The sequence below is a fragment of the Schistocerca americana genome, chromosome 4 (genome assembly GCF_021461395.2).
Source record: "Schistocerca americana isolate TAMUIC-IGC-003095 chromosome 4, iqSchAmer2.1, whole genome shotgun sequence".
Lineage (NCBI taxonomy): Eukaryota > Metazoa > Arthropoda > Insecta > Orthoptera > Acrididae > Schistocerca > Schistocerca americana.
The window spans coordinates 806,843,127-806,858,389 of NC_060122.1; the positions used below are offsets into that span (position 1 = coordinate 806,843,127).

At 41.3% G+C, this 15,263-nt stretch overlaps 1 protein-coding gene across 3 annotated transcripts in view; it reads right to left on the minus strand.

Annotated features, from left to right (window-relative positions):
• LOC124612456 (band 7 protein AGAP004871) overlaps window positions 1-15,263 on the minus strand; it is a 570,585-nt gene that overhangs the window by 29,493 nt on the left and 525,829 nt on the right. For all 3 annotated transcript variants that reach the window (XM_047140682.1, XM_047140681.1, XM_047140684.1), the window contains one exon: window positions 9,604-9,705. In XM_047140682.1, coding sequence (XP_046996638.1) covers window positions 9,604-9,705 — 102 coding nt within the window. The remainder of the gene's footprint in view (window positions 1-9,603; window positions 9,706-15,263) is intronic.

Here is a 15,263-nt window from a genome sequence, read left to right on the forward strand (position 1 = left end):
CACCAGGCATTTGCCATACCCACACCCTGCCATCAGATAGCCACATTGTATAGCATGATTTGTCACTCGGTACAATGTTTTTCCACTGTTCAGTCGTCAAATGTTTATGCTGCTTACACCAAGCGAAGTGTCGTTTGGCATTTACCAGCATGATGTGTGGCTTATGAGCAGCCACTCTACCATGAAATCCAAGTTTTCTCACCTCCTGTCTAATTGTCATAGTATTTGCAATGGATCCAGATGCAGTTTGGAATTCCTGTATGATGGTCTGGGTAGATGTCTGCCTATTTCATGTTACAGCCTTCTTCAACTGTTGGCAGTCTCTGTCAGTCAACAGATGAGGTTGGCCTGTATGCTTTTATGCTGTATGTGTCCCTTCATGTTTCTACTTCACTATCACATCAGAAACAGTGGACCTCGGGTTGTTTAGGAGCGTGGAAATGTACAGATGTATGACACAAGTGACACCCAATCAGCTGACCATGTTTGAAGTCTGTGAGTTCCATGGAGCACCCCATTCTGCTCTCTCACAATGTCTAATGACTACTGAGGTCACTGATATGGAGTACCTGGCTGTAGGTGGCAGCACAATGCACCTTAGATGAAAAATGTATGTTTTTTGGGTGTGTCCAGATACTTTTGATCACATAGTGTAGTTTAATGGGACCCTGTTTTCCTTAATATGAATAAGGAATAGGAGCTATCATAACAAACAGTCTTGTGAAACACCTACTGTTATTGATTCAATTTTTTATGCCAATTTAATGCTTTGATTCTGTCAGACTTCCACTGCCTGGTACCATTTTCAAGATAATACTGGAAAACTATTTTTAACTATTCTATTTATAGAAGTATTGTCTAATATTTCCAATAAAATACTGTGTTGTACTACATCTAATGCTTTAAAGAAGTCAAAATGTATCCCCGTAGTGCTACTGATGTGGTTCAGTCCACTCAAAATGTTTTCAAGAGCCAGTGTGCCATAGAGGTTTCAGTATTCATAACTTTACAGTAGCTGTGCTGAATTGAAGGGGATAGGTTCATATTTACCAAGAAATTAAAACAGTGTTTTTCACAGCAAAAACATCCACATTTGAGAAGACACAGTGATGATGTAGGCATGCTCCTACCCTCTTCTATGATATCTCCGTTTTTGTATGATATTGCTGTGGTCTTCAGTCTAAGACTAGTTTGATTCAACTCACCATGCTAGTCTATCCAGTGCAAGCCTCCTCATTTCTACATTACTACCACAACCTACATAAATTTGAAGTTGCATACTATATGAAAGCCTCATTCTCCATCTACAGTTTTTATCTTGTGCACTTTCTTCCATCAAGAAACTGATGATTCCTCCATGTCCAATCATCTAATCCCTTCTTCCATCCACATAGCACCACAAATATCTTTTTTCCCAATTCAGTTTGGCACCTCCTCATTTGTTATTAGATTTGCCTATCTAATTATCAGCATTCTTCTATAGTACCAAATTTTGAAAGCTTCTGTTCTCTTCTTGTCTGAATGCTTGTTGCTCACATTTTACTCCAGACATATATCTTCAGAAAAGACTTCCTAACACATTACTGTTAGAATTTAACAAATTCCCCTTTTTTGGAAATTCTTTCCCTGCCCTTGAAATTCTGGATTTTATATATTCCCTGCTTTTGCCATCATCAGTTGTTATGCTGTCAATATAGCATAACTCATCTATATCTTTTAGTGTCTCATATCCTTATTTAATTCCCTCAGCATTGCTTGATTTAATTTGTCTGCCATTTATTACATGTGTTTTACTTTTATTGTCATTCGTCTTACAAGCTTTTCTCAAGACACTATTTATCCATTCAACTATTATTCCAAATCCTTTGCTGTCTCTGACAGAATTAAATGTCATAAAAAAACTGCAAAGTTTTTATTTTGTCTCCCTTTCTCCCTGATTTTTAGTTCACTTTTCAAGTTTCTCCTAGATTTCCTCCACAACTTTCCAAAATTTCAAAGAAAGTAGTCCAGCCAACGTGGGCAAAAGCTTTCTCTAAACCTACAAAAGCTATAAACTGAGTTCTCTCCTTTGACCATCCATGATCCAGTCCCTTTGCCCTGAAGTCATCCCCTGTTTCCTAACCTTGAACATTGCCTCAACATCATTCTCAAAATTTAGAAAACAACCTTACATCCACAGAAAGAACTGCTGTCCACCACCTGTAAAGGGATCCTGACCTTATAATCCTATGTGCCAACAAAGGCTCCATCATTGAGGTTATGAACTGCATTGATTACTGGCACATGGACTCTGGCAACCGTTAGATATAGACACCTACAAACCCTGCCACAGCGACCACATTCCTGAAATCTAGCAGAATCTATGGTCCCTCCTCAAATCCTTAGGTCCATCCTCAGAATTTATTTACTGAGCCTATCTGTCACGTCACCCCCCACTACTCCCCATGCTCCTACCTTCTACACATTTCCCAAAGTCCATAAACCTAATCACCTAGGACAACCCATGGTCACCAGTAACTGTGCCTCCACAGAATAGAGATAATTTCTGCTCTGATGGGCCAACACCTTCAGCTTATTACCTGTAAATTACGCTCCCACACAAAAAACATCAACCATTTGCTGTACCATCTCTCCACAATTCCTGTTGCTTTATCACCCAGTGCCCTGTCATTGCTGTCAGTGCTACCTCCCTTTACACCAACATCCCCAATGCTCATGGCTTTGATACTACTGAACACTACCTTTCCCAATGCCTGTCTAATTCCAAATGTACAACCTCCTCCCTTGGTCACCATGACCAACTACATCCTCACTTACAATTACTTCTTCTAGGAAAGCATCACCTACAAAGAAATCCATGGTACAACAATGGACACATGCATGGCACTGCCCTATGTCAACCTATTCTTTACCATATAGAGGACTCCTTCCTAGCCACTCAGAATACCAAACCCCTAACCTGATTCACTGATGATCTGAACCAAGGATCAGGGCACCCTGTTCACGTTCTTCCTGATCCTCAACACCTTCTCCCCCTTTTGCATCACCTAATCCTCCTCAACTCAACAAGCCACCTTCTTATATACTGATCACCACTTTAAGGACAGATACTTCACTACCTCTGTCCACATCAAACGTACCAAACACCAACAATAGCTTCCCTGCAACAGCTGCCACCCATTCCAAGCCAAGAAATCCCTTCCATACAGCCTAGCCATCCAAGGTTGTTACACTTGTAGTGTCAAGCAGTCCCCTTTGGACTACTTCTTGCCATGTCCTGAAATCACCATCCCTTCCCTCCTAAAGTGATATTCTGCTGCCCACTGAACCTATACCACATCATTGTTCATCCACACTCCTTTTCTCACAGCTCATACCCCTGAAATAGGCCTAGATGCAAGCCCTGTCCCATACATCCTCCCATGACCACCTCCTCCAGTCCCATAACAGGCATCTCGTACCCCATCAGAAGCAAGGCTACATGTGAAAGCAGCCATATGATATACAAACTAAGCTGTAGCCCCAGTGCCAGTTTCTGTGTGGGCATGACAACTAACAAACTGTATGTCCACATGAATGGACACCACCAAACAGGGGCCAAGAGACAGCTAAATTACCCAGCTGTTGAACATACTGCCCTACATAATATGCTTCACTTCAATGAGTGGTTCACAGCCTGTGCCAACCAGATTCTTCCTACTATCACCAGCTTTTCTCAACTGCACTGGTAAGAAATCTTCCTACAATATATGCTTCACTCCCACAATACCCCTAGCCTCAAATTTCACTTGTTCCTGTCCTCCACTTACCTATCCCCTTCCCTGCATACACTCCAACACTACATGTGCCTTCTACCCCACTAATGAACCTACTACCTAATAGTTTTTCCTTTTCTTCAGTCCTCTCCTCTCCCTTTCTCCCCTCTCATCCCTCCCACAACCCCTGCCTCAAGTGCAACCTTTTGACTTTGCACCTTGCAGCCCATTCTGTCACTACCACAGCTTTGCATGCTCCCACAGGTAGCACATCATCTTCTCCGACCCCTACTTTGCTATCCCTCCCCCACCTGTCCCTTGCCTCCTCCTTATTCCCACTACTCATGCCAGCAGACCACTGCTCAAGTCAGGTGCAGTCAAGTATGCAGATGGTCTGCAGCACCAGAGTGTCATGCTAGTTTGGAAGAAGAAACTTCTTGTCCAAAAGTTTAAATATCCAGCATTGTTTCTCATTGTGCATGTCTGCAATTCAACACCTGCTCTACTCTGTTTTGCAGACTGTGAGATGCTATGAACTGTTAGACGCTATGGACTTCAATGTGTACCACAATTTTAAGGGATTTTTTTTTTTTTTTTTTAAAATAACATTTTTACTATTTTTATTATTAGATTGCTTAGCTAGACTAAAAAAAAATCTTAGTTTCTAAAACTGAACTGACCTTTAAAATCCCCACAAATCATCAACTGAACTTTCCTCTTTTTTTTTCATCTTCCTCTTTGTCATCATTGTTGCCCCCTTTATATATGACAATCTTTGCTGCCATCAAGATCATTACTTATGCCACATGTCTTGAAAGATTGAACAATAATGTCTTCTCTCACTCTAGACCATGAATGTTTCATCCAATGACATACCTGTTTGATTGTAGGTCATTTTAAAGCTCCCTTTGGTGTGAGTTAATGTTGGGTTTCATCCATCATCCATTTGTTCCATTCCTCTCTCATATACACTTTAAATGGTTTATTTATCAAGAATTCAAGAGATAGCAATTTTGAAGTAAGGCCTCCTGGAACAGCAAGCTCTGCATTCCCATGTCTCAGTTTCTGTTTCACAGAATTTTCCAAATGTCTGTTAAACTGATCTAGCACAAGAAGAGAACTATTTTTCAGTAAAGAACCTTCTCTCTTCCCCACACTCTGTTAATCCATAATTTCATACCAATGTCATCCATCCAACTCTTGTCATCTATGTGAACAACAAAACCTGGAGGTGTTTCAGAAGGCTTTGGAACTGTTTTGTACATGGAAATGATCATTGGACTACATTTGGTACCATCAGCACAACATGAATGGACAACAGTGTAGTGCATTTTTTCATGTTTACTTGTTTTTATAGTTACATTTTTAGCTCCTTTCATGGCAACACTTCTGTTACTCAGCACATCAAATATCAGAGGACTTTTGTCCATGTTCACTATTTGGATTAGTTCCACCTGGTTTTCTTTTGATGTTTAATAATAAAGTAACTGAAAGATAATGTTTTCTCTTCATACACTTGTATAATTTTCTGAGATATTCTGGTTTTGATGCACATGCTAAGTCCATGACGTTTCATAAACCTGTAGCACCAACCAAGTGCACCCTTAAAATCTGTTAAGTTCCACTGTAATACCAGCTTATGAGCATGTATTTGGATCATTTTTGTAGAAATTCCAGTGCCATTTTGACACTGTCCTTGACTCCACTGCAATATGTCACCTTTTAGTGTTGGCCATTTTGCAGTCGGTCCTCTATTTGTGCATTCAGTCTTCCTCACTTTTTGAGGTTCTTCTTTACTAGCCCACCAATTGCGAATGGCTTTTTTTCTGTTAGTGGAGGGCTGAAATGTCACTCAGCTGCACTGGTTCCATATTCTTCTGCATATACTATTATAATGAATTTATAACCCACATCATGTGAGTATCTTTTATTTTTTTCCATTATGAAGCTAACTACTAACAGAAATATTGTACTATTACCAACAACACAAATCACGTTCAATTCAAGTTCACTGGCAGTGTAGTGTGCAATGACAAATCATAGGCTAGATAATGTTTTGGGTTTGTGATGATGGGGTGGAAGGGAGACAGTGTTAGCAAGCTTGTGAATCCCCGCAAATCATATTCATCATATCAGCACATTGCTGCTCTCAGTTGAATCCAATGCTGCCATATAGAGATAAGTTTACTGCAGCATAGAATGTATGGCCATGTTTAAGACTGGCATGAATTTCAAATCAAACACTCAACTTTTTATATTAATTTCAAGTATAAGATGCACCTGAATTCTGGAGGTAATCTTTCAAAGAAAAAGTGCATCTTATAGTCCACAAAATACCATAAGTCATGAGTAGCAATCTATCCTTTTCATGTTGTTTGTATTCCACCCTGAATTTTCCATTGCTCAATAATTTTCTGTCCTTTTTCTGTGTGCACACATAAATTGCAATGGAAGAATAAACATACACAAATTCTTCCCAAGGAAGAAGGCATAAAAGGAGGTGCACAACTGTCTAGCAAAGTGAATTCATAGGACAGAGCAATAACAATTGAGAAACTCACATATTAAAGGAGATTCCACAAGACTCAAAGAAAATTATGAAGAAACTAAACAAACTGTGAGATGTAAGGAAGGAAGATTAGGGTTTAACACCTAATTGGCATTGAGATCATTAGAGACAGAGCACAAGCTAAATCTGGATGGCCAGATGTGGATTTGAACCACTGTCATCCCAAGTCCAGTGTGCTAATCATTTCACCACTTCACTTGGTAAAAATATCAGATAAGAATGGTTAAGTGAATGAACCATGTACAAATAAACTGATAATTCTCTACCTATAGATGCTGATCTACTGATATTGAAATGGTCCTACTCTGATGTAAAAATAATTACATCTTTGAGAAACTGTTTAGACCATCACTGAACTGCAAAGCAAAATGTAGAAACTGAATTGAATGATAAAGGGCTATTTACACTCCTGGAAATTGAAATAAGAACACCGTGAATTCATTGTCCCAGGAAGGGGAAACTTTATTGACACATTCCTGGGGTCAGATACATCACATGATCACACTGACAGAACCACAGGCACATAGACACAGGCAACAGAGCATGCACAATGTCGGCACTAGTACAGTGTATATCCACCTTTCGCAGCAATGCAGGCTGCTATTCTCCCATGGAGACGATCGTAGAGATGCTGGATGTAGTCCTGTGGAACGGCTTGCCATGCCATTTCCACCTGGCGCCTCAGTTGGACCAGCGTTCGTGCTGGACGTGCAGACCACGTGAGACGACGCTTCATCCAGTCCCAAACATGCTCAATGGGGGACAGATCCGGAGATCTTGCTGGCCAGGGTAGTTGACTTACACCTTCTAGAGCACGTTGGGTGGCACGGGATACATGCGGACGTGCATTGTCCTGTTGGAACAGCAAGTTCCCTTGCCGGTCTAGGAATGGTAGAACGATGGGTTCGATGACGGTTTGGATGTACCGTGCACTATTCAGTGTCCCCTCGACGATCACCAGTGGTGTACGGCCAGTGTAGGAGATCGCTCCCCACACCATGATGCCGGGTGTTGGCCCTGTGTGCCTCGGTCGTATGCAGTCCTGATTGTGGCGCTCACCTGCATGGCGCCAAACATGCATACGACCATCATTGGCACCTAGGCAGAAGCGACTCACATCGCTGAAGACGACACGTCTCCATTCGTCCCTCCATTCACGCCTGTCGCGACACCACTGGAGGCGGGCTGCACGATGTTGGGGCGTGAGCGGAAGACGGCCTAACGGTGTGCAGGACCGTAGCCCAGCTTCATGGAGACGGTTGCGAATGGTCCTCGCCGATACCCCAGGAGCAACAGTGTCCCTAATTTGCTGGGAAGTGGCGGTGCGGTCCCCTACGGCACTGCGTAGGAGCCTACGGTCTTGGCGTGCATCCGTGCGTCGCTGCGGTCCGGTCCCAGGTCGACGGGCACGTGCACCTTCCGCCGACCACTGGCGACAACATCGATTTACTGTGGAGACCTCACGCCCCACGTGTTGAGCAATTCGGCGGTACGTCCACCCGGCCTCCCGCATGCCCACTATACGCCCTCGCTCAAAGTCCGTCAACTGCACATACGGTTCACGTCCACGCTGTCCCGGCATACTACCAGTGTTAAGACTGCGATGGAGCTCCGTATGCCACGGCAAACTGGCTGACACTGACGGCGGCGGTGCACAAATGCTGCGCAGCTAGCGCCATTCGACGGCCAACACCGCGGTTCCTGGTGTGTCCGCTGTGCCGTGCGTGTGATCATTGCTTGTACAGCCCTCTCGCAGTGTCCAGAGCAAGTATGGTGGGTCTGACACACCGGTGTCAATGTGTTCTTTTTTCCATTTCCAGGAGTGTATATGTCTGTACATGAATCTGAGAAGAATTGTTAAATGTTGTTTAATATTGTCAGCTTTTGGTTTCTTGTTTCCTCATTGCTGTGTGTGTCAGATTAGACATTTTTACCATTCTATATTAGAATATTTTAGTATTTTCACTGGTTCCCCAGTACCTCCATTGACTAATGCATGATAGATGGTGTATTTTTGAACAATTGAGTGTTGCACAAAATTTCACTTATATTGTCAGTTGTAAACTACTTGTATGCTTTTTACAGATTTTGGCAGCAATATCACCTTTCAGACAATTATTGATCCTTAATTTTAATGTGTATTTACTCAAGTAAACATACCTTTTGAAGAATTTTTTAAAGATTTTGAATATAAGGTATAACATATTTCATGATAGATCAACAGCTGTAAGCTAAACTGCCTTATTCCACACATTTTGCCAGCAATATCCTATTTGGAAAACCATTTCTCCATGCTGCAGCACAAATACTAATGTGATTAATGCAACATTTCCACTTTTTCTGCTCATTGGTCTATTTTTACTAAGTCAGTATTTAAAAGTTCACAAGTGCAGCATAATCGCAACTATCATATATGTCACGTATTAACACTGTTTCTGAATTTGTGATGACAGTCAGTGCGTGTAAATACCTACAAAGATTTGAGATGTTTTGTTAGCTTCACAGTGTCATAAGCTGACATATGGTCAGGAGAGTGGTTTGCTGACCACATGCCCCTCCACATCTGCATCCAGTGATGCCTGTGGGCTGAGGATGACATGGTACTGTTTGGTATCATTGGCCCTTTATGGCCTGTCCAGGCAGAGTTTAATTTAGTTTTCTGTTAGCTTGGTGGAATCAATAAATTATTCCATGTATTTTTCTTAAACAACACAAACTGCATATTTGGGTGTTGCAGTCTCAGTTCTTAAATATAACTTGCAAACCAAGTAGTATAATAGATTCTGACTTTAAATTAATTTTTCTGTATCTGTTTTAAAGTTTACATGCACTTCACAGTGGTTTTTAGAGTATGTATAGAGAAGTTGATGGCACACACAAAGAATGGTGGTCATTATTCCTCTGCATATGCTGAAGTTTCCATTATTTTAGTACCATCATCACTGTAAGAAATGTATGTTGAAGAAAATCATGTATTTTTTATTCTGTTTGCAACACAGGCTCTGAATTTTTTTAGATTTAGCCTATTCCCAATGTTAAGTACCCTTATTGTGTCACTGTATTGTTTTACAGGGTTCTGTTTAATGTATATGCAACAATCTTGCACTAACTAATCAAAAGACTGACCAGAATCATTTAGTTCTTCATTGAATCTTCTCTTTCTTTAATTCAAATTGGTAAGGATTCCAACCCAGTGAAATATGTACAATATAAATGAGTGCTCTATAGAAGAATTATTTTTATCATTAGTGCTAAAATATTGTTTCTTATTTTAATTACCTGCAAATACCGGAGCTGGAGAGCAGCAGGAGAGTCTCCAATAACTTCAGATGCTTCACGTAAGGCTCTTGAAGCCTTTTGTTCACCTTCAGCTGCAATTACCTGCAACCAAGCCCATACCAAATACATATTAGACAACGCTAGAATAAATCTTTTTGAAAGTGATTGATAAAAAGAAGACCTTATTCACCACTTGGGCAGGGGTAGTTCTGCTGAAATAGTCCAATACCTGTGTGAACAGAAGCCAATACTAGGTAGAAACAGTTAAAACAGTTACATTTACTGAAGCTACATGAATTACTTGCTCTAGCAGAAGCATGGGAAAGTTTAAACAAAGGTTGAAACTGACTTCTGAGCAAAGGTTGCCCTCAGTGACAGATACCACAGATCATTTTTATGATAAATCTTTATGATAAGGAGCAAGCCATTTTACATTCACTACACAAATTATTTTGTAAATATGGCTGCATGTTGAACATTTATAAGATTTTTTGTTTTATTTTTTATTATTAAATATACACATGTGAGTTAGCAATTTCTACCCAGCTCCTTTTACACATTACTATGACAGAAATTCTTCTAAGGAATAGATGGAGTTGTCAAAAAGAAACTTTTACACTTTACTTTCAAAGTTTACTTTGCTCTCTGTCAGATATTTTGTATCTTTGGATGACCAAAAATTTCGGCAATGCCATCTACAAACTGCAAAATTTTTATTTCTTCCCCCTGAACATTAATTCTCTTTCCAAATTTATCCTTGGTTTACTTTACTGCTTGTTCAATGTATAGACTGAATAACACTGGGGAGAGGCTGCAACCCTTCTCATTCCCTCCTCAACCATGGCTTCATTTTCACACCTTCTGACTCCTAAAACTGCAGCATGGTTTCTGTACAAGCTGTAGATAGCTTTTTAATCTATGTTTTTTTAATCTGTGCTGCCTTCAGAATTTCCAAGGGTGTGTTCCTGTCATCAATGTCAAAAGCTTTCTCTAAGTCTACAAATGTAGGTTTGCTTTCCTTTTGAATTTGGTAATATTCATACATATCGTCACCTGCCTTCTTTGGAATAGGATTTACTGATTCTTCTTGAAATCTGAGGATCTTAATAATTCTGAGGGAATGCTGTCTACACCAGGAAACTTCATTTGACTTTATGTCCCACCTTATGTTCATTTACTTCCTCTTCTCTTTCTAAAATATAGTCTAGAAATTAATTTACCTTCTACAGTCCTTCCATATTTTACTTCAACATTTCAGCTTCCTCTTTTGTTAGTAGTGGATTGCCATCTCAGCTCTTGAAATTCCTAAGGCACCTCTCTGTGCTTCAAAGGTCTCTTTAATTTTCCTACAGGTGGCATTTATCTTCCCCTTAATCATGCACAGTCTAACAGCCTTTCATTTCCTGTCTTGCCTTACCTAGTTTACCAGCTTGCACTTCTTGTGTTAAGTGTTACAAGTTCTTAACAACCTGCAATAGTAATTTGAAATAGTTTGATATTTAACGAACATTGTAATGTGACTCTTGAAATTATCCCGTGTTTAAGTCCAGAGCATTTCTCCCATATGTCGGGAACATTTCATCAAAAGTAGGCAGAATTTTAAAGAAACATCGTGTGAAAGCAATCTTCTGGCCACCTACAAAGACTCTTGCTCTTCTGGGCTCAGCCAAGGATGATCAGGAATTACGGAAGGCTAGAATTTATAAAATACCTTGCAAATGTGGGAAAGCCTACATTGGTCAGACCACACGCACAGTACACGACCGCTGCATTGAACATGAGCGCCACACTCGCCTTTTACAGCCCAGTAAGTCGGCCATAGCCGAACATTGTATTTCCACAGGACATACTATGGATTATTCGGCCACGAAAATCTTGGCTCCATTGAGATCCTTCTGGGATTCAGTTGTGAAGGAATCCATGGAAATACGTTTAGTTGAAAATCTCATTAATCGTGATGGCGGCTTTTTATTGAATAAGGCCTGGGACCCATTGATTTCTTTAATTTCAACCAAAAGAAAACTTTTTATGGCTTCTGACATGTCGAGCGACAAGTAATTTTAATTTTAATATTGAATATTTTGCATTTTATTGTTTTGGACATGTCTGCGTGCATGTTTTACTTTTTTCACGCGTTCGTTTGCGCTCCATTGATGCAGTAATATTGTAGAGAGCCTTGGAATCGACAGGTGGCACGCATGCTACAGTAACTTGTGCATGCGCACCTGCGGCACTTTTACGTATAAATAGAGCGACTTGCACTAGCAATCTCCAGTGTCAAACACTCGCCTGAAGATGGCTGTAAGGTTGTCAGCCGAAATATCGTGGAAAGAAGTCGATGAGATGCGGCTGCAATCCCGAAATCTTGTGGAATAAACATTGTAATTATCATTTTAACATTGTGATTAGTTGTGGGAAATAAATATTACTTTCATATTTAATTTGTAATTTAATTTTAGCTGACTATGGTTCAGTTTTTTTACTTCCCTCACAACTTCATATTAGTTAGGAATGGTAGTTATCGATAAGTTTTAACTATTGTTATGAATTGTTCAAATCCATATTTTGGTTTTTAGGTGATTATTAAATTGTTTCCGGAAAAATATTCTTTCTGGAAATTCCAAACTCTCCAGAATCTTTACAGTTGCTGGCATTGTGATGCCAATGAGTTTATGTATGCTAGTACTCAAATTTTCATGAACAGCATGTGAAATAGCAGTCATTTTACACATGGCATTAATATAATGAATAAAATTCCAGCTTGGTAGTATGGTATTAGTCGAGTGGTAACTTTGAGATGCTAGGGAATAAAAAATGTGTTATATTGTTAAATTTCCTCACATGAATTGTCATTATGATGTATCAGTACTGAAAACTTTGACAAGTAATGTCTAACACTGTTTCAAGTGAATACATGCATTGGTTCTTTACTGTAATGTTTATGATGATAAGAAATTGGTAAGAGATGTGACAAATTCAGTTGAGCCTATGAAAATTGCTACTGAACACCATAAGGAATATATAGAGTGTAATGGAACAGCATGACAGGGAAGAAAGTTATGACAATGTTCCTCTTAGGGAAATGTATGTTACAATAGAGTACTGAATGTACACATGGATGGCCGATTTGGTCTAGGTGACGGCTTGTGAGACATGGGAGATCTGGGTTACATAGTGGTCTAGTGCCAAATTTCAGTTGTCACAACTGGTGAAGAAATCTTTGTAAGATAAACAGCTTGCATAACTGTTACATCACATACATATTTAACAAGACACTATAGTGTAATGTAACAAAACCCACATGCTAAAAGGAGAATGATGAAAAGTCATTTTGTAGCTAAGGGAGAGGACAGATACACTGCTTGACTTCTTGTGAAATGAACTATTCAAGATTTATGAAGACCAGAGGTACTAATGCAGAAAGGAAAACATGTGACATTTCAAGAAAGGAACAAAAAAGAGAAGGAGAGGTTTTAACATCCTGCTGTGGACGAAATGGACCAAAGTGTAACTTGATAAACGATTGACAAGGAAATTAGCTGTTGTTGTGACAGTGCCACGAGATTTAAAAGTGCCGCTACGTCAGTACGCGAACACGGCGATAGAGGCGCTCCGCAGCTCGGCCGAGCGCGGGGGCGCCACCTGGCTATGAACGGCGCCAGCCGCATGTCATGGCACGGCAGTCTAATGACAGATACGGAGTTAATAGCATGTAACCCGCTATTGTCCCTACTTTTGTGTATGCACGCAATTTATTAGTGATTAAAGGTTATAACACTTTTTGGCGACGAGGATGGGATATTTTTTTTCCTGCGTTGTGGCATTGTGTGTTCGTGTCGGGGCTGACATGGAACAGCTTATGCAAGCGCTCATTGAACAACAAACACAGCTGACGGCTGCTATTCAGGCACAACAAACACAGCTGACGGCTACTATTCAGGCGTTGTCGACGTCGCTAACTCATCGTCTGTCTTCCTCTTCTCCGCCTCCATTCCCTCCTTACAATGAGGCCGCTGAAGACTGGGAGGATTATGAGAAGCGTTTGCGGCAACACTTCTTGGCTTTCGGTGCTGTCGACGCTCCTATGTGTAAGTTGTTATTTCTATCTTGGATTTCCCCACGGATCTATCAGCTGCTATCTCAGTTAGCCCCTCTGCGGGAACCTGCCTCTCTGTCCTTCCAAGAAATGTGTGAATTATTGTCTAACTATTACCGAAAAAAGACCCACGTTGTTGCCGCCCGCGTGGTGTTCTACCGGTGTCGTAAACAGCCCCATCAATCTTACCGGGCTTGGGCGGCGGAACTACACGGTCTGAGTAGGAAATGTCAGTTTGTCACGGACACTCATCATGAATCTTATGCTGATTCAATGGTTCAGGACGCTATTCTACGGCTTGCTCCTGATAAAGAAGTTCGGCAACGTGCCTTACAACTGCCAAACCCATCGTTGTCGGAAGTTCTCAGCATCGCTCAATCTTTTGAAGTGTCTCACGCTGCTGGTGCGCAAATAGACGCGTGGTGTGATGTGGGCGCTGTACAGACCACTTTCGACGCGGACAATTTGCCTGTTTCACAGGGAAACGACGATGTGGCGGCGGTGCACTCGCGTCAACAACGTCGCGTTGGGCCGCCACGCTCGCAGCGAAAACAGCAACCACAGAAGCAGGTTCGTTCCGCACTTCCTTCTTGTCCACGTTGTTTCGTACAGCATGACAGGGCCGCGTGCCCAAAACGTTGGGCCACGTGTAGTTCATTTAGGAAAAAAGGCCACATTGCTTCTGTGTGTCAGTCCCCTAAAGTTCCTGTCGACGAGGACGAGGCATCGGACATGGATGTTAACTGTGTGCTTTCTCAAACAAATAAGTTGTTTGTTACTGTTCGTGTTCTGGATAAAGACATTCGCATGCAAGTGGACACTGGCTCTGCAGTAACTCTAATTAATTCTCGCACATATTTGGAGTTGGGCTCCCCTCCCTTGTCTCCAGTTACGCGAAATCTGCGAACTTATAATAAGCAGAAAATTCCTATCGTTGGCCAGTTTGATGCTTTCATTGCCTACAAGTCTGTTGTTAGGCCCCTCACGTTTTATGTGGTGGATCATGCGGGCATGGAAAACCTGTTCGGTTATGATGCTTTCCAGTTGTTTGGGTTCTCCATTGATGATGATGATGTGCACCTCATATCTGTGGATATTCCGTATCAACAGCTGGATGGATTGTGTTCTGAATTCTCGTCCGTGTTCTCTACTGGTCTGGGTCGGGCCAAGGATTTTGAAGCCCACATTACTCTTAAACCTACAGCTCACCCTAACTTTTTCCGGGCACGCCCTATTCCGATGGCGTTGCGTGCGCCTATCAAGGCTGAGATAGACAGGTTAACAGCTTCAGGGATTCTCCTTCCTGTTACCTCCAGCGAATGGGCATCGCCAATCGTGGCGGTTTCTAAACCAAACGGGAGTCTGCAATTGTGCGGTGATTTTAAAGCCACTGTCAACGCTCAGAGCCTCATTGACACTTATCCTCTTCCCCGTCCTGAGGAGTTATTTACCAAGCTCGCTGGGGGCCAGTTCTTTTCCAAACTTGACTTATCGGAGGTGTACCATCAGTTGCCGTTGGATGCGTCTTCCAAGGAATTTCTTGGCATCAACACTCCTTGTGGGT